The sequence below is a fragment of the Protobothrops mucrosquamatus genome, unplaced genomic scaffold, assembly GCF_001527695.2.
Source record: "Protobothrops mucrosquamatus isolate PMUCROS unplaced genomic scaffold, P.Mucros_1.0 scaffold4267, whole genome shotgun sequence".
Taxonomy (NCBI): Eukaryota; Metazoa; Chordata; class Lepidosauria; order Squamata; family Viperidae; genus Protobothrops; species Protobothrops mucrosquamatus.
Window position 1 is genome coordinate 131,203 of NW_015390185.1, and position 23,988 is coordinate 155,190.

Genomic DNA, 23,988 nt, shown 5'->3' on the forward strand with positions numbered 1-23,988 from the left:
AGAAAGAAAGAAAGAAAGAAAGAAAGAAAGAAAGAAAGAAAGAAAGAAAGAAAGAAAGAAAGAAAGAAAGAAAGAAAGAAATAGCGGAGCTAAAATTGGTCTCAGCTGCAGAAGGGCTATGAAAGACCCTGGGCTTACGGGGTGATTCTGGAGTGGTGCCACCACCATTAACAGAAGGTCCCTTACACAGATGGTGTAAAATAAGAACCATACTGTGGTTTATTCCATTTTTGGCACTGTGGGCTGCATGAAATCAAGGCTTCCTGTTGTAAAATGTTGTAAAAACCCAGTCAGTTGGGCTTTACCGAATAAATTATTAGTAGTAATCTAGATTTCAGGGCACCTAGTGAACCAGACCATTTGGCTGCCTTATTAAAATTCAGAATCCTTTTGGGATGGGCAAAAGTTACTACCAATTTGTTGTCAATCACCACATGACTTACAGTCTTTCCAGCTTGGGCAGGTCATTAAAAGTTCCCGCTTCTAAACTTTCAAGGTTGTTAAAATGCAGGTAGCTAGTATGAAAAGGGATAAAAACAAAGAAACAGAACAGATAATTAACTTCCAGAGTTAGGCTGCTTGCTAAACCACCACAATCTATCTATCTATCTATCTATCTATCTATCTATCTATCTATCTATCTATCTATCTATCTATCTATCTATCTATCTATCTATCATCTATCTGTCTGTCTGTCTGTCTGTCTGTTTATTTATATTTCATATTTCTTAACCATCCCTCTGAGGCTCTGGGGTGGTGTACAATATACAGGTAGTCCTTGACTTACAACTGTTTGTTTAATGATCATTCAAAGTTACAACAGCACTGAAAAAAGTGACTTATGACCATTTTTCACAGTTAAAACCATTGCAGTGAAGGGATTTTATTGTGCTTATGATTTTAGTATGTTTAAGTTTGACATTAGCATTTATTTTATATATAGTAACCATTGTATATTGATACTTATAGTGTTAACATGTAATCATTGTTTTGTTATTTTGTAATCATTATTTTGTACTTAATTGCTTGATCTGATGCTTTATATATATATTGGAAAAGTAAGGGCTTCATGCTTTAGGTATAGGTGAGTGCTTATATGAAAAGAGCACGGTAAGGGGAGGGGGGAAAGGAGTTACGGATGGAGCCTGGGTTGCTGTGTGAGTCATCATCTAGGAATTATTTTTTTGTGCCATCTTATGCCTAGTACCAAGACCTGATCTTTTTGTTCTGGAAAGGTATAAAAGGTGGAAGACATCTTTTCTGGTTGTTGCCTTCATCTCTCTACCAGCCACGAAGAGAGATGGGGTCACCCAACTCTATTTCGATCAAAATAAAAGCTTGCTGAAACCTCGACTCAGGAATTTCTTTGACTCTTTTAAATTCCTGAGTAATGCTGGGGCAATTGTGAGGCTAAGTGGAAAACCTTACAGCAGCATCCCCAGGGTCACGTGATCAAAATTCAGACTCTTGGCAACCAGCTCATATTTATGACGGTCGCAGTGTCCCTGTGTCATGCGATCGCCTTTCGCGACCTTCTGACAAGCAAAGTCAATGGGGAAGCCAGATTTACTTAAGAACTATATTACTAACATATCAACTGCAGTAAGAAAGGTCATAAAATGGGGCAAAATTCACTTTACAGCCGTCCCGCTTAGCAACAGTAATTTGGGGCTTCAATCATGGCTGTAAGTCAAGGACTACCTGTTGATGGTGGGTTGGAAACTTAATTGGCAACAAGAAAGTCAGAAATTCGAAGCTTTCTCTATTGGTGTAACAATCCCTTGCTCAAAACAACTGAATTGCTCCCTGTCACGTTGCTACTACAAACCGTGGTGGGGGGGAAAGATTATCTTCCTTGCAACAATTATTAAGTACAGGCCAGGGGTCTTCAAACTTGGCCCTTTTATGACTTGTGGACTTCAACTCCCAGAATTCCTCAGCCAGGCACGCTGTTGCAGCATCCCGGAGTCATGTGATCATTTGCGACCTTCCCAACTGAGTTCTGACAAGCAAAGTCAATTGGGTGGAAGTGGGCCGCTTTGACCCCTTTATGACCTGTGGACTTCAACTCCCAGAATTCCTGAGAGTTCCATATGGGTGGCTCAGGAATTCTGGGAGTTGAAGTCCACAGGTCGCAAAGGGGCCATAGTTGCCCACTTCCTCCCAATGGCTGGCTGAGGAATTCTGGGAGTTGAAGTCCACAAGTCATAAAAGGGCCAAGTTTGAAGACCCCTGGTACAGGCTGTCATCTGTTACTCTTTCTCTCCTCCCATGTTTCCTAAGTATCCAGGATAGGTGCTTTGATTCCAACACAATTTATTTAGTTTTTCTAGCCAGGAACATAACACATCCAGCACTCTGAAATTTTCTCAACCCTTCCGATGCATTTCGACATGCGGTAAAGTATTTCAAATGGGATGAGACCAAATAGAGCGGACCCATTCATTGGAGATTGACTTGGATATGTGATAAGAGAGCTGCAGAACATGACTCACAAAAGGGTGGCGGGATTTAGGGAAAACGGTGGTCGGTGCAAGCATTTTTTTCCAAAATCTGATCACAATCCAAGTAGATATTTGGAGCTGCCATTAAGGGGGTCTCAGTTTTACGAGATGGATTTGAGCAAAAGAAAGGAGTCCCCTTTAGCATCTGAATCAAAAGATGTTCCCACAGTTGAGACCAGAATAACAGAACGGAATAAGAGATTGGAAGGGACCTTGGACCTTCTAGTCCAGGGGTAGGCAACCTTGGCTCTTTTATGACTCGTGGACTTCAACTCCCAGAATTCCTGAGCCAGCATGGCTCAGCTTGGAAACCTCTCCCTTTCCCCTCAGCGTGGCTGGCCCAGGAATTCTGGGAGTTGAAGTCCACAACTCATAAAAGAGCCAAGTTTGAAGACCCCTGGTTTAAATATTTAAATATTTTTTCCTCATGGTCATGTGATCAAAATTCAGGCATTTGGGCAGGGGTAGGCAACCTTGGGTCTTTTATGACTTGTGGACTTCAATTCCCAGAATTCCTGAGCCAGCATGGCTCAGCTTGGAAACCTCTCCCTTTCTCCTCAGCATGGCTGGCTCAGGAATTCTGGGAGTTGAAGTCCACGAGTCATAAAAGAGCCAAGGTTGCCTACCCCTGTTCTAGTCTAACTCCCTGCTCAAGCAAGAGACCCTATATCCTTTTAGACATATGGATCTCTTCTCACCATATATCAATCTCTAAATAAGCTTAATGCTTTTAAGGGATGGGATAGCCAACTCCCAGGAGAAAATGTGGCCTCACTCATTTCCCCTTCCTGCTCTGCCCACTATGGTCTTTGCCTCACCCAAATATCAAGTGTCATCTACTACAGAGGTCCCCAACCTTTTGGGCACCAGGGACCGGTTCCGTGGAGAGAGGTTTTTCCACGGACGCGAGAATGTGTGGTTTTGTGTGCGTCCTGCATCCCACGGATGGGGCTTTGCTTGTTTGTGCGGACCGGTTGCTGGCATGCCATGGACCGGTACTTGTCCACGGACCGAGAGTTGGGGACCCCTGATCCTACTATACCTTCATCACGGCCTACAACTCTTAGAATTCCTGTTGCTTAGGACCGAAAACTGACATGCCCTAAGAACGATGTCTGTTTTCTTAAAAGCACCCTTTGATAATAACCACAACACAGCAATCTGTGTGCAAGAGACAGACAGACCGATACAGAGAACCTTTGCTGAAGGAGCTCAATACAGGTAGTCCTCGACTTACGACGAGAACTGAGACTAAAAATTTCTGTCCCTAAGCGAGACACTCGTTAAGTAAGTTTTGCCCCATTTTACCACCTTGCCAAAGCTGTTAAGCGAATCACTGCAGTGGTTAAGTTAGTAACACGGTTGTTAAGGGACTCTGACTTCCCCATTGACTTTGCTTGTCAGAAGGCCACAAAAGGTCACATGACCTGGGACACTGCAACCGTCATGAATACATGCCAGTTGCCAAGCATCTGAATTTTGATCACGTGATCACAGTGGGGATGCTGCAACGGTCATAAGTCCCTTTTTTTTAGTGTGTTGTAACTTCAAGCGGTCATGAAACGAATTGTTGTAAGATCCTGTAGATGCTTATAAAGATATACATCTAAAAATATACAGATTTACAATCCAGGATATAAAAATAAGGAAGACAGAGCATGGAATTCTGTAAAGGGAGTAGGCGAGGTGAAGGCTAGGTCTCTTCGTTTTTTGCAAAAAAACCAACAACAACTTTGGTGCTATTTTATCTTCTCGCAACTCACTAATTCTTGCCAAGGCTCACGGTCATCTTGGTAAGCCCAAAAAATTTTTTTTTGAGAACAACTTGCGTTTGTTATTTTTGGGAGGGAGGATGGAGGCAGGAGAGGTGGGGGGGTTTGCATGGCTAAAATCCACAGAGGAAATTCCATCGGTCTCTGTGCAATTTCTAAACCTAAAGTTTAGCCAACTCACAGCTGTTCTAGAGAATGCAGTCCCTTGAAAGCCTGGCTCTGGATGCTTTGAATTTCATTCTTGTAAAGGTAACTTGGAAAAGAAAGAGAGAAAGAAGAGAATTAGGATGGGAAAACCTTGCTGGGTGTAAATCAAGGGTCCCCAGCCCCCAGGGCCACGGCCCACTACCGGGTTGTGGCCTATTTTGGAACCGGACCGTGCAAGCAGCAGGCCGGCGCACACACGTATGCATGTGCACCTCAACTTATAGTCTAGCTGCGTGTGTATGCGCATGCGCCAGCCTGCTGTTCGCACAGCCCAGTTCCCAACTCCCCCCCCCCCGCCAGCCAGGCCACTAAGTTGCAAAGGTTGGGGAAGGCAATATTGTCTGGGCATATGCAGTCTTTAAACAAACACACAAGCAAAATTACTCAAAGTTCATGCACCTCTATACATGTAGTCCCTGACTTACGACCAAGAGCTTAGCGACTGTTTGAAGTTCCTACGGTCATTTACAGTGTCCGTTGGTCACAGGGCTGTGTGTTTTACAATGAAAATAATAATAATAATAATAATAATAATAATAATAATAATAATAATAATAATAATAATGATGATGATGATGATGATGATGATGATGATGATGATGATGATGATGATGATGATGATGACAATGGTGATGATAATGATAATGTTGGAAGGGACCTTGGAGGTCATCTAGTCCAACCCCCTGCTCAGGCAGGAAACCCTATACCCATTTCAGACAAATGGCTATCCAGTCTCTTCTTAAAAACTTCCAGTGTTGGAGCATTCACTGCTTCTGGAGGCAGGTTGTTCCACTGGTTAATTGTTCTAACTGTCAGAAACCGGCATGTACTTCTAGTTTTCAGCCAAATTGGCCTATAGCAAACCATTGGTTTGCTTAATGACTGCAGGGTTTGCTTAACGACCACTGCAAAAAATGGCCGGTTGTATCTGTGATCCACTTTACGGCTGTCACAACTTACAACTGTGATTGCAGGCCCCATAAGTCAGGGGTCTTCAAACTTGGCCCTTTTATGACTTGTGGACTTCAACTCCCAGAATTCCTCAGCCAGTATGCCTGGCTGAGGAATTCTGGGAGTTGAAGTCCACAAGTCATGAAGGGGCCTTAGTTCCTCCATGCTGGCTGAGGAATTCTGGGAGTTGAAGTCCACAAGTCACAAAAGGGCCAAGTTTGAAAACCCTGTCGTAAGTCAAGGACTACAGCATCCCAGATAATAAGTTTGTAATTAATGTAACAGCAACACTTTCCTGGGCCAGCTAGGACTCAAGTACAGAGAATCCTCAATATATGACTACAGTTGAACCCAGAAATTGAGACAGTTGTTAAGGGAAGTTTGCCTCATTTTACGACATTTTGTTAAGTGAATCACTGCCTTTTGTTAAGTTAGGAAAATGGTTGTTAAGTGAATCTGGCTTCCCCATTGACTTTGCTTGTTAGAAGGTCGCAAAAGGGGATCACGTGACCCCGGGCCATTGCGGCCGTCATAAATACGGGTCAGTTGCCAAGCGTCTGAATTCTGATCACGTCACCCTGGGGAGGCTGCAAAAGTTGTAGATATGAAAAACGGTCCTAAGTCATTTTTTTCGGTGCTGTTATGACTTCAAATGGTCACTAAACAAACTGCTGTAAGTCGAGGACTACTTGTATGCAGAATTAACCAATAATTCTAATAAAACAGTTTATATCCACATGTTACCTCTTCTATAAATATTCCGTTGCAGGATTCCTACACTCTTATACTGTATCCGTAAGTTTATAAATTCATCCATCCATTCTTGGTCACATTCCAGGAATGTTTCAAGTCCAGGAAATGTTCTAATTAAATATTTTTAGATACTTATGTTGTATGTACATATTTGTATATATTACTGTATTTGGGAATATAACTATGCTTTTAATGCATTTGGATTTGAAGGTTAGGTTGAACAAACATGTCACACTAGATATGTATATTCTGAGTCCTTGAGTCAGCCTTGACTCCTGCTGACTGGCTGGACCAGTTTATTTATTTATATTTTTATCACACTTTATTACTTTATAAATAACTCAAGGTGGCAAACATGCCTAATATGCCTTCCTCCTTCTGTTTTCCCTCTAACAACAACCCTGTGAGGTGGGTTGGGCTGAGTGAGAGTAACTCAAAGTCAGTCAGCTGGCTTTCCTGCCTAAGGTGGAACTACAATTCACCATCACTTGGTGATTGGTCCAAAGTCATCAAATCGGCTTCCATGCCTAAGGTGTGACTAGAACTCACAGCTCCTGGTGATTGGTCCAAAGTCATCCAATCGGCTTCCATGCCTAAGGTGTGACTAGAACTCACAGTCCCCTGGTGATTGGCCCAAAGTCACCCAATCGGCTTCCATGCCTAAGGTATGANCGGCTTCCATGCCTAAGGTGTGACTAGAACTCACAGTCTCCTGGTGATTGGCCCAAAGTCACCCAATCGGCTTCCATGCCTAAGGTGTGACTAGAACTCACAGTCTCCTGGTGATTGGCCCAAAGTCACCCAATCGGCTTCCATGCCTAAGGTGTGACTAGAACTCACAGTCTCCTGGTGATTGGCCCAAAGTCACCCAGTCGGCTTCCATGCCTAAGGTGTGACTAGAACTCACATTCTCTTGGTGATTGGCCCAAAGTCACCCAATCGGCTTCCATGCCTAAGGTGTGACTAGAACTCACAGTCTCCTGGTGATTGGCCCAAAGTCACCCAGCCAGGTTTTGTGCCCAAAGTGGGACTAGAACTCACCATCTCCTGGTGATTGGCCTAATTGGCTAGGAATTCTGGGAGTTGAAGTCCACCCATCTTAATGCTGTCAAGTTTGAGAAACACTGATTTGGAGAATATCAAAAGCTGTGGAGAGGTCCATACTCACAGGTATTTCAACTTCTTAAGCCCTTCAAAGGCGTTTTGTGCGATGTGCTTCAGCAAGTTGTTGTTCAAAAGCCTAGAAGGGGGCGAAGGGGGAAAAAAAGACAAATGACAGTAATAGATGAATGCATTGTTTTGAGATTTCTGGCTGAGTTCTGAAGTTTTTCCTCGTGAACTCATCCAAGGATTATTCAAACACTTCAGAAGTAATACAATCATTTATGAAATCCCAGCAGACTGATTAATAAAAGGCGAGTCCCACATTTAACCAAATAGGGGGGGGAAAAAAGCCAAGAGGTGATCTTTGTGTAAATCTCTTTACCTCCTCTTGGAGGAAAAACAGGATCTAAATCTTAACAATTCGCTACAGTTAAGTCTGGGATTAATTCCATCCATCAGGTAGCCTAGCTCTAGGTCAGCTGGTAGTAATGTGGTCTGTGAAGTCCTAACTCAGGGGTAGGCAACCTTGGCTCTTTTATGACTCATGGACTTCAATTCCCAGAATTCCTGAGCCAGCATGGCTCAGCTTGGAAACCTCTCTCTTTTCCCTCAGCATGGCTGGCTCAGGAATTCTGGGAGTTGAAGTCCACGAGTCATAAAAGAGCCAAGGTTGCCTACCACTGTCCTTGCGGGGGTCTCAGAGCTTGGTTATTTGCTTGCAGACGTTCTATTACCCAACTAAGTAACGTCATCAGTGTAAGAAGGGAGTGGGGTTTGCTCTTTAGTAGTTTTACACACCCTTTCCACCAGCCAACACCCAGATACACAGGCATAAACTCCAGACAAACAACTGAGGAGAAACCAATACCCTGATCAAGGAACACCAAGGAGAAAGCCACATCCATGGCAAGCTGCTGTATACAAACAGGAAACAAACCTCACTCCCTTCTAGTGCTGATGCTGTTACCCAGTTGGGTTATGAAATGTCTGCAGGAAAACAACCAAATTCAGAGAGCACCAAGGACGCCAAACTCCTCCTTCGCCTCCTCCTCCTCCTCTCCCCAAATCTCACTCCCTTCTAGTACTGATGATGTTGCCTTGTTGGGTAAATGCAGGAAAACAATACAGGAAAACAACCCAGCTCAGAGAGCACCAAGAACCCCACATTCCTCCTCCTCCTCCTCCTCCTCCTCCTCCTCCTTTCCACAAATCCCACTCCCTTCTAGCACTGATGATGTTGCCTGTTTGGGTTATGAAACGTCTGCAAGAAAACAACCAAATTCAGATTGCACCAAGGACCCCACAGTCCTCCTCCTCCTCCTCCTCCTCTCCACAAACCCCACTCCCCTCTAGCACTGATAATGTTGCCTATTTGGGTTATGAAATGTCTGCAAGAAAACAACCAAATTCAAAGAGCACCAAGGACCCCACAGAGACTGGACAGCCATTTGTCTGAAATGGTATAGGGTTTTCTGCCTAAGCAGGGGGTTGGACTAGATGACCTCCAAGGTCCCTTCCAACTTTACTACTACTACTACTACTACTACTACTACTACTACTACTACTATTATTATTATTTCCAAGATCCCTTCCAACATCATCATCATCATCATCATCATCATCATTATTATTATTATTATTATTATTATTATTAAGAACTACCTGTATTTTGAACGGCACTTCAAATGGCAAATGAGGGGTTATTCAGCCTTAGCGCAATGATTCATACCAAACCCTCCAAGGGCAGGAAACAAGAGGCCGGAGTGAACTTTTCACAATCGGCAACTTCATGAGAGTTTCAGTTTTAGGTCTCCTCTGGAAACATCTGCGGACGGTTGCCATGGCCTCCATAAACAGCACCGGTCAAACACATCTGGATGAGCCAAAAAGATTTGGTTATCTGCGATTTGGCTCTGGCGAGAACAAGCTGTGGTCTGTTTCCATGGAAGGTTTTTGCGTATGCGGTGGAAATGAGCACCCACCGACATCACCAAAGTTTGCAAGCTGAGTTGGTGATAAGCTCCTTGGCTTGCCTTAGGCAAAACTTTTTGGCCTGGATTTCCTTGAACTGATCCAGGTTTTTTCCCCTCCTCACTTTCTTCAGTTCTAATCAGGCTTGGATCCTTGCTGGAATCTGCTCTGGGTTTTTTTAAAAAAAATATTATCTGTTGTTTTCTGCTGCCTCGGAAGAATTTCAAGGTATCGGTTGTCCTTGATTTTTCAACCCCAAAAAGGGACCTGGACTTTCCATCATATGTCATGATGGTCGAAAGTGAGGCACCTCCAAGACTAACATCTTTTTAACAGCAGTATGGCAGTCGTTAAGTGAATCCATTGTCCGCAATGGGTGTGGGGTTTTTTGCTAGAAAATGGAAGTTTGTTTCTTTTGGAGCTGGTTGCATAGCAAATAATAATAATAATAATAATAATAATAATAATAATAATAATAATAATAATAATAATAATAATAATAATAATAAAAAAAAAAAAAAAGTTGGAACGGACCTTGGAGGTCATCTAGTCCAACCCCCTGCTCAGGCAGGAAACCCTATACCATTTCGGACAAATGGCTGTCCAGTCTCTTCTTAAAAACTTCCAGTGTTGGAGCATTCACCGCTTCTGGAGGCAGGTAGTTCCACTGGTTAATTGTTCTGTCAGGAAGTTTCTCCTTAGTTCCAGGTTGCTTCTCTCTTTGGTTAGTTTCCATCCATTGCTTCTCGTCCTGCCTTCAGGTGCTTTGGGGAATAGCTTGACTCCCTCTTCTTTGGGGCAGCCCCTGAGATATTGGAACACTGCTATTATGCCCCCCCCCCTTGTTCTTCTCTTCATTAAACTAGATATGCCCAATTCCAGCAACTGTTCCTTATATGTTTTAGCCTCCAGTCCCCTAATCTGCTTCTCTGAGTTGTTCTGTGCTGTGGATGGTGTCAGCTTTGATAGTGTCCAGCCACCACGTTCTTTGTTGATGTGGTTTCCTTTTACTGCTAACTCTTCCAAACATCACTTGGTTTCTCCAGTGAAACTGATATGGTCAAAGTAAGTGAGATTCCATTTCGTGGTTCTGCCTTTCTAGTTGACATGTCTGGTGCTCTGCGCGCCAATTCTTGCTTGTTAGTGACCTTTACTGTCCCAGGATGAAGGTGACTAGTATTTTTTGTTTCAATTTACATATGTGTGTACGTGCATGCCTATGAGCCTTCATAGCCCTATTGGTCCAAATAAAGGAGAATATTTGTATCTCAGATTTGAAATGATGGGTCCTTAGTACTCTTTTGCTAGCACTGATGATGTTACTAGCTTGGGTAGTGAAACGTCTGCGAGAAAACAACCAAGCTCAGAGAGCACCAAGGACCCCACAATCGTCCCCCTGCTCCTCCTGCTCCTCCTCCTCCTCTTCCTCTGCCTCCGCCTTTCTGCAAATCCTCCTCCCTTCTAGAACTGATATTGTTGTCTAGTTGGGGTCATGAAACGTCTGCAAGAAAAAAAACCAAGCTCAGAGAGCACCAAGGACCACACAGTCCTCTTCCTTCTCCTTCTCCTTCTCCTCCTCCTCTTCTTCCTCCTCCTCCTCCTCCTCCTCTTCCCCCTCCTCCTCCCAAACACCCTCCCTTCTAGCATTGATGATGTTCCCTAGTTGGGTAATGAAACGTCTGCAAGAAAACAACCAAGCTCAGAGAGCACCAAGGACCCCACAATCATCCTCCTCCTCCTCCTTCTCCTCCTCCGCCTCCACCTCTCCGCAAACCCTCCTCCCTTCTAGAACTGATATTGTCGTCTAGTTTGGGTCATGAAACGTCTGCAAGAAAAAAAAACCAAGCTCAGAGAGCACCAAGGACCTCTATTGGTTCTACCAAAGTCCCAGCTTCTCATGTGTCCCCTTGGGGAAATCAATTGCCCACCTCTGTCCTAGATATATCAAGGCTTCCTAGCAACTCAGGGCGTCTGGAGCCCAACTTATGATCTATGCCCTCCTGGAATGCAATAAAACACAGCCCTGTCCAAGCACAACAGAGCAGGTGGTTCTGCCTGCCCAACTTGAGCCAACAAATCAAGCTACCTTGAAACTCATCCAGCAGACCGTGACCTAACTTAAGCACCGTGCCCCGGCCAAGAAAATCAAAACCATCCATTGCTCAGCAGGGATAATTTCTGCGAAGTGAGGCAAAAAACAGCCTGCGGCTTTCTACCATTCCATTTTAGGCAAGGCGGGCGAAACGAGCAGGGGAAGCACACGCGAACTTACAGAGTGTCTAGATTCTTCAGATTCCTGAAGACACCTGGCTCGATGCTTTTGATGTGGTTGAAGCGCAAATCCCTGGAAAGAATGAAAAAAAAAAGAGGTTAGTCCATCTCCCGCGCGTGTTTGGCTTCCCCAATCATCGTGATAATTGACTTTGGTAGGTCGGTAGGACATGCTGAGCTAAGATGCTCAGCTAACAAGTGCACACACCTGTTTTATTCCCCTAAGGCAGAGGTCCCCTAAGGCAGAGGTAACACTTTATCACTTTATCACCTGCTCTAGTCCAGGGCTTTTCAACCTTTTCACCCATTGCACCATTTTTAGGATATGGCAATATCCGAGTACCACCAGTCACCTAGCAAGGTGTCAAAAACTTGATGACCAAAAAAAAAAAAAAAGAAAAAACTGATGAAGTACAGGTAGTCCTCGACTTACAACAGTTCGCGTAGTGACTGTTCGAAGTTACAATGGCACTGAAAAAAGTGCCCCCCAAGCCACAGCCGAGCAAGACACCTGCCTGCCCACCCGGCGGCGCTCTTCCTCCTGTCCGAGGTTTTCATTGTTGTGAGCATTTCTGTTGAGGATTGGCAGCGGGGGTGGGGTGGGGGGTGTTTGGTTTTTATTCCCCCCCTCTGCTGGGTGGTTGCAGCAGGTTTTGGTCACTTCACATGACCCTGGGACACTGTGACCGTCATAAATATGAATCAGTTGCCAAGCATCTGAATGTAAATCACAAGACCCTGGAGATGCTGCAACATTCCAGCTGATTGGCACTTCTTCTGGGCTCAGCAGAAGCACCAGGATCAGTGCTGCTTTCCAGCTGGAGCCTGGCGCTGATCCTGGCGCTTCCGCTGAGCCCTGACAGCCCTGCAGCTCCAGCCGTCTCTCGCTCAGGCTTGTGCGGTGCTGCCACCGGTTCAGCTCATTCCCCTCCCCCGCTACCACTTTTCTGGGATGGCGGCGTACCATCTGCCAGGTGCCAATGTACCACAGCCTTGGACTAGAGGACCTCCTTCCCAACTCTGTTATTCTGATATTTTTAGGGCAGAATTGTTATACACTGACATGGATTACACACAGCTCATGTGCTATAATAGCTAGACCCTTTTTAGGTATTCCTGACTGATGAGCAAATTCAATCCATGCAATATGATTGCACGTGCCAACTTACGATCCCGGTTCCTACATTAACCTTGCACTCCAAGCACGTATGAGTTATATCCCAAAGCATTCGTAAAATTATTTATGGAAATAAAACCAAGTCAGCAGCACGGTGACTGGAAACGGGGTAGTTGCCTGCAGGTAAATTCAAAATGAGCCACGCCACATATAGCAAGAGAAGAATCCCTTTCGTGTTTTCTCCAGCAACAACACAAGATCGTGAAGCTTTGGTAATTTAAATAAATAAATAAATAAATAAATAAATAAATAGGGAATTGCAAGACTACACATTTTTCAAAACATGCTTTTCTGTCAAACTGGATGAGAATTTTTAAGGGGAAAAATAGCAAGAAGATGGTGCTAGGATAGTGTTTCGCCCTCTTGGGCAACTTTAAGATGTTTGGACATCAGCTCCTAGAATTCCCCATACTGCCTGGGCGATTCTGGGGGCTGAAGTCCACATATCTTAAAGTTGCTAAGGTTAAGAAACACTGCAGAGTCGATTCCGGACTGAGCAGGGATGAACCTTCCAAACGGCTTTCCAAATCTATAAGGCCGTGAATTTATCTGGCAGACCCGAAATAAACTTTTGCATCCAAGGGTCTTATTTCAGAACAAGAAAAACGTGAGCTGAAAACTCATGAGCATCCAGCTGTGTTTCTTTCTGGATTTAATGAGCGCATAAAACTTTCCCCATCACTGTGAACTCAGTCTGTTTTCTTTCTGGAGGCATTCATGGCACCGGCAGAAGTGAACTGCAATCCTAACAGAATCCTTGGTTGCATAAACAGAGGGGGTAGGGTTGAGATCATGTGAAGCATTAGTATTGCTTTATAAAAACTTAGTAAGATCACATTTGGATTACTGCATCCAGTTTTGGTCACCACATTATCAAAAAGATATTCAGACTTTGGAAAGAGTATAGAGAAGAGCGACTAAGATGGTTAAGGCCTGGAGACTAAAACATATAAAGAATGGTTGCAGGAATTGGATATGGCTAGTTTAGAAAAAAGAAGGAGTAGGGGGGACATGATAGCAGTCTTCCAGTATCCAAGGAGCTGCCACAAAGCAAAGGGAGTCAAGCTATTCTTCAAAGCACCAGAAGGCAAAACAAGAAACAATTGATGGAAACTAACCAAGGAGAGAAGCAACCTAGAACTAAGGAGAAATTTCCTAAGAGTTAACAATCAGTGGAACGACTTGCCTCCAGAAGTTGTGGGTGCTTCAACACTGGAAATTTTTAAGAAGAGACTGGACAGCCATTTGTCTGGAATTGTATAGGGTCCCCTGCTTGAGCAAGGGGGTTGGACTAGAAGACCTCCAAGGTCCCTTCCAACTCTATTATTCTGTATTCTGTATTCTGAAGTGAGGTCCTGAAAACATCTCATAGGAAGCACGAAGAACAGTAAGCTAATAGGATAAAGGTAGTACAGGAAGTCCTCATTTAGTAACCACAGTTGGGACCAGCAATTTGGTTGCTAAACAAAGCACGTGCTAAGTAAAATATAATGGTTTTCTGATCTTTTTTCAGCTTTCCATTTCTTTGACAGACCTGTGAAGGTTGTGAAAGGGCAGACTGGTTGCAAAGTTATTTTTTCATCATTGTTATAACTGCGAACAGTCACTAAACGTGACAGTCACTAAATGATTACAGGTAGTCCTTCGGTTATAAAGGCAATTGGGATCACAATTTCTATTGTTGGAAGAAAAGTCTTCATCGTGGTTCAGTCCAAGCTGGGAATAAACATGGCGACTGCTTTAGAAAGAAGGTTGCAGTTTATTGAAGAGGAGAGCCAGACAGAAAGATGGCTCTGGCAGAAAAAGAGAGGAAAAATGGGCTGAGCACATGTAGGGAGTGGGTTTTTATACCCTCTGGAGCCTTTTGTTTGGAGTTGTTTCCTATTCCTGTTTGAGGCTATTTCCTGTGTCATGTATTCTGACCTGAGTCTGAGTGTGCCCTTTGGCATCTGTGAGTTAATCCTATTATGTCCTGTCTTAGAGTTTGGCTGGGGTATGTAGATTTTAGGTGTCTTTGTCTTCCTAAGCTTCTAGCTTCAACCTTCCTGATGGTTTACTTCTGCATTTCTATAGAGCTGGTTTCTGCTTGGGGAAGGGAGACAGAAAAACTGGGCATGCTTTTCTGCCTCTTTAAGATCCTTTGAGGAAATATATTTTTCTGCCCTTTTAACATTTCCTTCTCTGGGGGGCTGACTTCCCACACTACGATCCCTATTTCTGTTATTAAGTGATGTGATGTCATATCATGTGACAACATCATTCAGTGACGGCAAACCCATGGTTCCAGTTGCTATCATAACTCCAGGACCACACAGGTCATTAATCAGGGAGAGGTGGGAGTCCCAGGCAAGCTGACTGATTGGTGCACAAGTGCCGACGGCAGGTACGAGCATGTGCAGGTGAGCAGGTGCCATAATGGAGAGGGGGAGTCTGCTAGCAGTTACTATGGAGCACCAGTGGGCGAAAAAAGCAGTGGATCAGGAGCAACTTCTGACGTCCTGCCAGCTTCCCCACTGATTTTGCTTGTGGGAAGCCTGCAGGAAACATTGGAAATCGTGATCATGTGAATGCAAGTCGCGGAAAAGTTGTAATCATTAAGCCGGCACCAGGTGCCCAGATCACGATTATCTGACCACAGGGACCACCGTAACAGCTGCAGTTTTACAGACTGGGTATAAATCCCACTAGTTCAGTGCCTTCGTAACTTTGAATGGTCGCTGAGTGATCGTAACTCGAGGACCATCTGTACCTGTATTAAAATAGGATTAACGGACACCATCACCCAAATAATGTGGTTCACATCACAACACATTTCCCTTCTATAAGAGTGGGTAGATTTGCAAATGAGAGAAACTTTAATGACTGGAAATAAATATTCCCAGGGCAGGTTGGATCATATATATGGTATATCCTAAACTGCACTCCCGCAACACATTTAACCTGGTTACCAAATAAACTCCTTTTCTAGGTTTGGACAAGCCACTCTCCTTAAATTGAATTAACAGGCTAGATATGCATGATACTTTCTGCCTCAGATGTCAATCCCGGTTAATCCTAGCCAGATTCAATACTGTGAAAATACAGCTGTGAGGTGAATCACGCTGTTGGAACACAGCTGTAAGATTTAAATAATATGAAACAACTTCCACCTTTGATCCTTTTTATCCTAGTGCCAATCATAAAAATCTCATGGCTGGAAAGCTTTTTCCCCTGACAGAGCAAGGACAGCTGCTGCAAAGTTTTATTAATCAACAATTTTGTTACATGACTACTGCACAAGTATAAAAGAAAGGCCTATATTAATATTTTATTTTAACTACATTTTAAATTTGTATATTGTATTGTTATTCTGTTTTAAACTGGCTGTAAGCCGCCCTGAGTCCACTAGGAGAAGGGCGGGGTATAAATGCGATTAATAAATAAATAAATAAATAAATAAATAAATAAATACAATTATAAAGTGTATTTCAAGATATAATTGTGATCATGGCACCAGGCAAAAACCGAACACAACTCACCGGTGGATAAAAAAAAAACCTGTTTGCTAGGCAGAAAAAGAATGAGAGGCAAAAATTTATCTCCATCTAGAGTACAATTAAAAAAACAACAACAGAAAATGTAACCCAATTAAAATCATCCATACATTAACTTTCATTTTTTTAAAATGCTTTTATTCTGTACCATTTCTCCCAAAAAAGGGGGGGAGATTAGAAAAAAAAAAATTCAGACTTATTCTTTGAACAAACAATGATTAAATGAACTCACAAAGTGCACAATACAGGTAATCCTTGATTTACAACACAACTGAGCCCCAAATTTCGGTTGCTAAACAAGACAGTTTTGTACCACGCTAACCACCTTTCTTGCCATGATTGTTAAATGAAACCCTGAAGTTTCATCATTTAGTAAGATAATTACTGCCTTATCTCTAAATGGTAACCATTCACACAACTCCTAACAAATACTTTGATTCTATTCTTTAACCATGTAAATGTAGCCCCACCGAAGCAGGGCCTCAAAAAATTAATGAAAACTCATAAATGTTCCTCTCCACGGAAATCTTTAGTAAAAGGCGAAAGATTTATACGATCTGAAGAGAAACCAGAGTATACTTCGTACCGACACCGACACCGATCCCTACGGCGGCGGTTGACACTGAGGTTAGGGCGTCCCGCGCGACCGCGCACAAACACGTGTCTGTGGGTTAACAAGAAGACTTTTTCTATCATTCCCGCCGGTTGCAGAACCGGCAGTTTCGCAAGGAGCGAAACGGGGCATACATCGCGGGAGAGTCGCAAGTCTTTCCTCTCCGCAAAGCATCACGGTTGAAGCAAATGCAAATGAAGCTCCTCAATCGTCCCGCCTCCCCTCCCAGTTCGGATTCCGTTTGGTGCTTTGCTGGGGGTAACCCTGCAGTCAAATCGGAGTCACGCCTAAAGTCACACTCGGGGTGCAAAATGACGTCAGCTAAAGGAGGCTTTGCTTTAGAAAAGGGTGTGGCTCAGGGGGTTCTCAACCTTGGCAATTTTAAGACTTGTGGACTTCAACTCCCAGAATTCCTCAGCCAGCAAAGCTGGCTGAGGAATTCTGGGAGTTGAAGTCCACAAGTCTTAAAGTTGCCAAGGTTGAGAACCCCTGGTGTAGCTTTTTCTCCGCATCGTTATCAAAGACGTGGACGCCCTTTTCTAGAGCAAAGCCTCCTTTAGCTGACATCATTTTGCACCCTGAGTGTCACTTTAGGCGTGACTCCGATTTGAGGGTCCAGGGTTACGACCAGCAAAGCACCAAACGGAATCCGAACTGGGCGGGGAGGCGGGAAGATTGAGGAGCTTCATTTGCATTTGCTTCAACCGTGATGCTTTGCGGAGAGGAAAGGCTGCGACTCTCCCGCGATGTATGCCCCGTTTCGCTCCGTGCGAAACTCCCGGTTCTGAAACCAGGCGGGAATGTTCGAAAAGGTCTTCTTATTAACTCACGGACACGTATTTGTGCGCGGTCGCGCGGGACAACCGTAACCTCAGTATCAATCGCCGCCGTAGGGATGGGTGTCGGCGGCGACAAAAGGTATACTCTGGTTTCTCTTCAGATCGTATAAATCTTTCGCCTTTTACTAAAGATTTCCGTGGAGAGGAGCATTTATGAGTTTTCATTAATTTTTTGAGGCCCTGCTTCGGTAGGGCTACATTTGCACGGTTCAAAAATAGAAAAGAATTTATGGGGCATTGTGCCTATTCAGCATCTTGATGTTCCCGTTCATGACAATTATTGTTTATTTGCATAATTGTTGATGGGTGAGAAAGGAGATACCTTTTGTGTGTGTGTGTCCTTCTCTTAGTAAGGGATAGTCCCTGATTTACAATACTTTGTTTAGCGACCATTTCACTTATAACAGTTCATTTAGTGCAGTGGTTATTAACCTGTGGGTCGGGACCCCATTTGGGGTCGATCGACCATTTCATGGGGGTCGCCAAGTAAGGCTGTCTGCCATTTTTTTTGTCCGCCATTTTTTTGTCCACCATTTTTTTCCCCTTTTCCGGCGGGTGCCTTATCTCCCTTGGGCTGGGCCAGCTGGTGGTCGGCTTGCTCCGTCTCTGCCGCTTGCCAGCTACGCCTCGGCCGGCGCAGGGGGCGGAACCACGCATGCGTGGCGCTCCCGGGCAGGGAAAGTCCTCGACTTACGACTGGTTGGGTAGTCCTCGACTTACGACTGGTTTAGTCCTCGACTTACGACCAGTTTAGTCCTCGACTTACGACCGGTTGGGGTCGCGGCATTAAAAAGGTTGAGAACCACTGATTTAGTGCATGGGTGTCAAACTCACCACATCACTTGACGTGTTGCAAGGTATGATACGTGACTTTTTCCCCAGTTTCAGCATGACACGTTCGGCCCGTGGACCGGCAGTTTGACACCCCTGATTTAGTGACTGTTTGAATGGCATTTAAAAAATTGATATGATCATTTTTTCACACTTATGACCGTTGCAGCATTCCTGTGATCATGTGATTTACATTTGGCATGCAAGACAACTGGTTTGTATTTATGACGGTTGCTGCGTCCCCTTTTGCGATCCCCTTTTGCGATCTTCTGACAAGCAAAGTCAATGGGGAAGCCCGATTCACTTAACAATCATGTTATTAATTGAACAACTGTAGTGGTCCACTTAACAAATTTGGCAAGAAAAGTCGTACAATGGGGCAAAACTCACTTAACAAATTTCTCACATAGCAACATCAATTTGGGGGCTCAATTGTGGTTGTAAGCTGAAGACAACCTGTACTGTACCTGATTTACCGGATAATCTAGGAATTGTCTTGCATCTTTGCATTTGGCTGGATATCAAAGGGGTAAAATTTATCAGTGGAACATGTGGATAAACAAAGCAATAAAGCAAAATGGATTTGCTTTTCTATACTGCTTTTCTTCATATATTTTTTTTTACAAAAAAACACCGATTGGGTAAAATGGATTCATTTAACGGCTATGAGGTTCATTTAACAACCGTCACCAAAAATGCTAGAAAATCAGGTCTGGTCACATGGTGACTCATGTAACAACCGTAATTTATGACCATAATTCCGAGCACAATTATGGTCGTAAGCCAAGGACTACCTCTAGATTGGGTTCAGATAAAGAAATTCATCAATACTGGCAAGTTTTTCTTTAAAGATTGGCATGAGCAATTTACCGGAAAATACAGGTAGAATCGGGATTTTTACTTTAAAAGCAATTGCTATGCAACACTTTTTCCAGCAATATCTCCAGTGGCAGCATGTTCTAATAGCCAGATAGACATGAGCCAGATGTTTTGAGATGTTTTCCTCCTTGATTGGCATATCTACCAGAAGAAAACCTATAACATACTGTAGTTTCATCAAAAGCTTGCTGGCATATTTCAAATATGGGCTAAAGAACTGGAATCACCAATAAAGCGCCATCATTGGATTCAGGTCCTTAAGAATGATAACAGGGTGCAGATAATCTTTGATTTACAACCATTTATTTAGTGACAGTTCAAAGTTACAACGGCACTGAAAAAAGTGACTTATGAATGGTTTCCACACTTACGACCGTTGCAGTATCCCTCCGGTCACGTGATCAAAATTCAGACGCTTGGCAACTGATTCATATTTGTGACGGTTGCAGTGTCCCGGGGTCACGTGATCCCCTTTTGCAACCTTCTGACAAGCAAACTCAATGGGGAAACCAGATTCACTTAACAACTTTAACAGTTGCAGTGATTCACTTAACAACCTGGCAAGAAAAGTCATAAAACGGGGCAAAACTCACTGCCTTGCTTAGCAATGGAAATGTTGGGCTTAATTATGGGTCACAAGCTGAGGGCTACTTGTATCTACACATCTGAGATAAATGTTGATTCAACAGAAAGTCCACTTTAGTGACTGTTATGAGTTGATCGTAACCGAATGGCATGTAATCAACCGTCAGAAATATATTGTGAAGGATTGTGTGGAGGGATGAGGGGAAGAGAGGCTGCCTAGGAAACCACCCAAGAAGAAAGAATCAAATAACAGAGGTGAAGGGACCTTGGAGGTCATCTAGTCCAAGGCTTTTCAACCTTTTCACCCATTGTACCACTTTTAGGATATGGAAATATCCGAGTACCACCAGTCGCCTAGCAAGGTATCAAAAACCTGATGACCAAAAACAAAAAAAGGAAAAAACTGATGAAGTACAGGTAGTCCTCGACTTACAACAGTTCGCTTAATGACTGTTTGAAGTTACAATGGCACTGAAAAAAGTGGCCCCCAAGCCACAGCTGAGCAAGACACCTGCCTGCCCACCCGGCGGCGCTCTTCCTCCTGTCCGAGGTGTTCATTGTTGTGAGCTTTTCTGTTGAGATAAGATGACACTGGAAAAACAGGTAGTCCTTAACCTAGGACCACAATTGAGCCCAGAATATATGTTGCTAAGTGAGAAATTTGCTGAGTTTTGCCCCATTTTGTGACTTTTCTTGCCACATTTGTTAAGTGAACCACTTCAATTGATAATTTGGTAACCTGGTTGTTAAATGAACCTGGATTCCCCATTGACTTTGCTTGTCAGAAGGTCGCAAAAGGGGATCACGTGACCCCGGGACACTGTGTAACCGTCATAAATATGAACCAGCTGTCAAGAATCCGCGACCATGGGGATGCTGCAATGATCCTAAGTGTGAAAAATGGTCATGAGTCACTTTTTTCAGTGCTACTGTAACTTCGAACAGTCACTAAACGAACTGTTGTAAGTCGAGGACTAAACTGTATTGCATCCAATTTTGGTTGCTATGATATAAAAAAGATGAGATTCTAGAAAGAGTGCAGAGAAGAGCAACTAAAATGATTAAGGGGGTCTGCTGGATAAATTGTTTGAACGGTTAAAGGAACTTAGATATGACTGCCAAGGATAGGCAACCGTGGCTCTTTTATGACTCGTGGACTTCAACTCCCAGAATTCCTGAGCCACCCATGAGGGGAAAGGGAGAGGTTTCCATGCTGAGCCATGCTGGCTCAGGAATTCTGGGAGTTGAAGTCCACGAGTCATAAAAGAGCCAAGGTTGACTACTCCTGGTATATGCCATCAAGTTGGTGCTGACTCTTAACAAGATATTCTTTCTTTAAAAAAACGTAATGTTTTTCATAGAAAATAGAAATCAAGCCAAGGTTGCTTATCCCTGGACTAGCCTAACAAAAAAAAAGGATTAGGAGTGACATGATACCCGTTTTCCGGTATTTGAAGGGCTGCCATAAGGAAGAGGGGGTCAGGCTATCTTCCAAAGCACCTGAAGGCAGGACAAGAAGCAATGGATGGAAACTAATCAAAGAGAGAAGCAACCTGGAACTAAGGAGAAATTTCCAGACAGTGAGAACAATTAGTCAGTGGAACCACTTGCCTCCAGAAGTTTTGGGTGCTCCAACATTGGAGCTTTTCAAGAAAAGACTGGGCATCCATTTGTCTGGAATGGTATGTGGATTCCTGCCTTGGGCAAGGGGTTGGACTAGAACAGGGGTAGGGGCAACCTTGGCTCTTTTATGACTTGTGGACTTCAACTCCCAGAATTCCTGAGCCAGCATAGCTGGCCAAGAGTCGCCTACCCCTGGACTAGAACAAGGGGTCCCCAATCCTTGGTCTGCAGGCCCGGAATCCAAGCTGCGGCCTGTTGGGTGCCGGGTTTCACAAGCTGCAGGCAAACATGTGAAGCTACATTTGTGTAAGCAGTGGGCACGTGCCCGGAACCATCCCCTCTCCCACCCATCTCCCAATGCCACCAATCCACAGAGCTGGAAAGATTGGGGACCGCTGGACTGGAAGTTCTCCTTTAACGTCCCTTCCAGCCCTAAGGCTCTACATCAGGGGTCTTCAAACTCAGCACTTTTATGACTCACGGACTTCAACTCCCAGAATTCCTCAGCCAGCATGCCTGGCTGAGGAATCCTGGGAGTTGAAGTCCGTGAGTCATAAAAGGGCCGAGTTTGAAGACCCCTGCTCTATATACATCAGTGGTTCTCAACCTGTGGGTCGGGACCCCATTTGGGGTCGATCGACCATTTCACGGGGGTCGCCAAGCAAGGCTGTCCGCCATTTTTTTGTCCGCCATTTTTTTCCCCTTTTTCCGGCAGGTGCCTTACCTCCCTTGGGCTGGGCCAGCTGGTGGTCGGCCTGCTCCGTCTCTGCCACTTGCCAGCTACGCCTTGGCCGGCGCAGGGGGCGGAACCACGCATGCGCGGCGCTCCCGGGCAGGGAAAGTCCTCGACTTACGACCGGTTGGGTAGTCCTTGACTTACGACCGGTTTAGTCCTCGACTTACGACCGGTTTAGTCCTCGACTTACGACCGGTTTAGTCCTCGACTTACGACCAGTTGGGGTCGCAGCATTAAAAAGGTTAAGAACCACTGATATACATTTTACAAATATCAATTATTGTTCCTTGCACCAATAGAAAAACAAATGCAGAGGTATTTAACCACCTATTCCAGTGGTGGTGAACCTATGGCACGGGTGCCAGAGGCGGCACTCGGAGCCCTCTCTGTGGGCACACGTACTGTTGCCCCAGCCTCCCCTCCCCGCGCGACCCCCTCCTCTCCAGCAGCCCCCCGAAGGACACTTGCCCCTGAGCGTGGCCCACCCGGAGCAGCGCAGCCAAGGACATGGCAGCCAGGCAGCATAGACAAGACTCACACCCCATCGTGCACAGTTGATGCTGCAGGGCCAGGGCAGAGGGCGTGACCGCCATAGCACTGCTGGGCTGCCTGGGCGATCTGCGGCAGGCCCTGGAGGTGGTGAGTGGCCCTGCGGGTAGGCGGGCGGGGGATGGGGGGCAGGGGCGGGGCCAGTTTTTGGGCACTCAGTCTCTAAGAGTTTCCCTATCACTGACCTATTCCATTGAGGAACTTACCCCCCTCCACCCCCTTTGGGATCCAGTCAAATGCAAAAATGCAAGACAATCCCTAGATCACGGGTCTTCAAACTTGGCCCTTTTGGCCCTTTTGTGACTTTGTGGACTTCAACTCCCAGAATCCCTCAGCCAGCGTGCCTGGCTGAGGCATTCTGGGAGTTGAAGTCCACGAGTCATCAAAGGGCCAAGTTTGAAGAACCCTGCCCTAGATCATCTGCTAGGTCAGCTACAGTATTAAAGAAACACAAGAGACCCAAACAAACCATGATTAAAACGCAAGCCCGAAAGAAAACGCCCACCTTTACTTAACCCTCAAGACAGTAGAATGCAAATGAGCAATAATTGGCAGGAACGCGCACCAATCGTACCATATCTTAATTTTTTTCTATTTTTGAACCGTGCAAATGTAGCCCTACCGAAGCAGGGCCTCAAAAAATTAACGAAAACTCATAAATGCTCCTCTCCACGGAAATCTTTAGTAAAAGGCGAAAGATTTATACGATCTGAAGAGAAACCAGAGTATACCGTCTCACCTTTCCCGAAGCGAACCGTTACCGTGGCGAGGGTTACTGAGGTCACGGCGTCCGAAGAGAGACGGAGCGCAACACGTGTCACTTGGTCTGGAGGAATAGTTTTTTTAGGGTTTCCGCCGGTTTCAAGAACGGGTCGTTCACACGAAGGGAAAAAAGGGCAAAACTCACGGGGCAGGCACGGGGGTTCCGCCTCGCAAAGCATCACGGGTTGCAGTGTATGCAAATGAAGCTGCTTATCTCCCCGCCCAGGTCGGTTTGATTGCATTCAAAGCGGAGTCACGTCGAGTCTCGTTCAGGGTGCGAAGTGACGTTACGCCAACGCGGCTTTAGGAGGGCGCTCTGTTTTGTGAT

General features: G+C 44.7%; 1 protein-coding gene and 3 non-coding genes across 4 annotated transcripts in view; 1 reads left to right on the forward strand and 3 right to left on the reverse strand.

The window, feature by feature from the left end:
- The window catches only part of LOC107298772 (peroxidasin homolog), a gene marked incomplete at its 5' end in the record, with an annotated part of 57,346 nt that extends 45,740 nt beyond the window's left edge, over positions 1 to 11,606 (reverse strand). The window contains 4 exons of the mRNA XM_029286613.1: positions 444 to 515; positions 4,458 to 4,529; positions 7,356 to 7,427; positions 11,535 to 11,606. Coding sequence (XP_029142446.1) covers positions 444 to 515; positions 4,458 to 4,529; positions 7,356 to 7,427; positions 11,535 to 11,606 — 288 coding nt within the window. The remainder of the gene's footprint in view (positions 1 to 443; positions 516 to 4,457; positions 4,530 to 7,355; positions 7,428 to 11,534) is intronic.
- A 5,099-nt stretch (positions 11,607 to 16,705) lies between these two features.
- LOC114923529 lies at positions 16,706 to 16,820 on the reverse strand. The gene has a single exon (XR_003810656.1). It is a non-coding gene; the product is annotated as a U5 spliceosomal RNA (small nuclear RNA).
- A 956-nt stretch (positions 16,821 to 17,776) lies between these two features.
- LOC114923530 lies at positions 17,777 to 17,891 on the forward strand. The gene has a single exon (XR_003810657.1). It is a non-coding gene; the product is annotated as a U5 spliceosomal RNA (small nuclear RNA).
- A 5,621-nt stretch (positions 17,892 to 23,512) lies between these two features.
- On the reverse strand, positions 23,513 to 23,627 carry LOC114923531. Its single transcript, XR_003810658.1, has one exon. It is a non-coding gene; the product is annotated as a U5 spliceosomal RNA (small nuclear RNA).
- Positions 23,628 to 23,988: the final 361 nt, after the last annotated feature.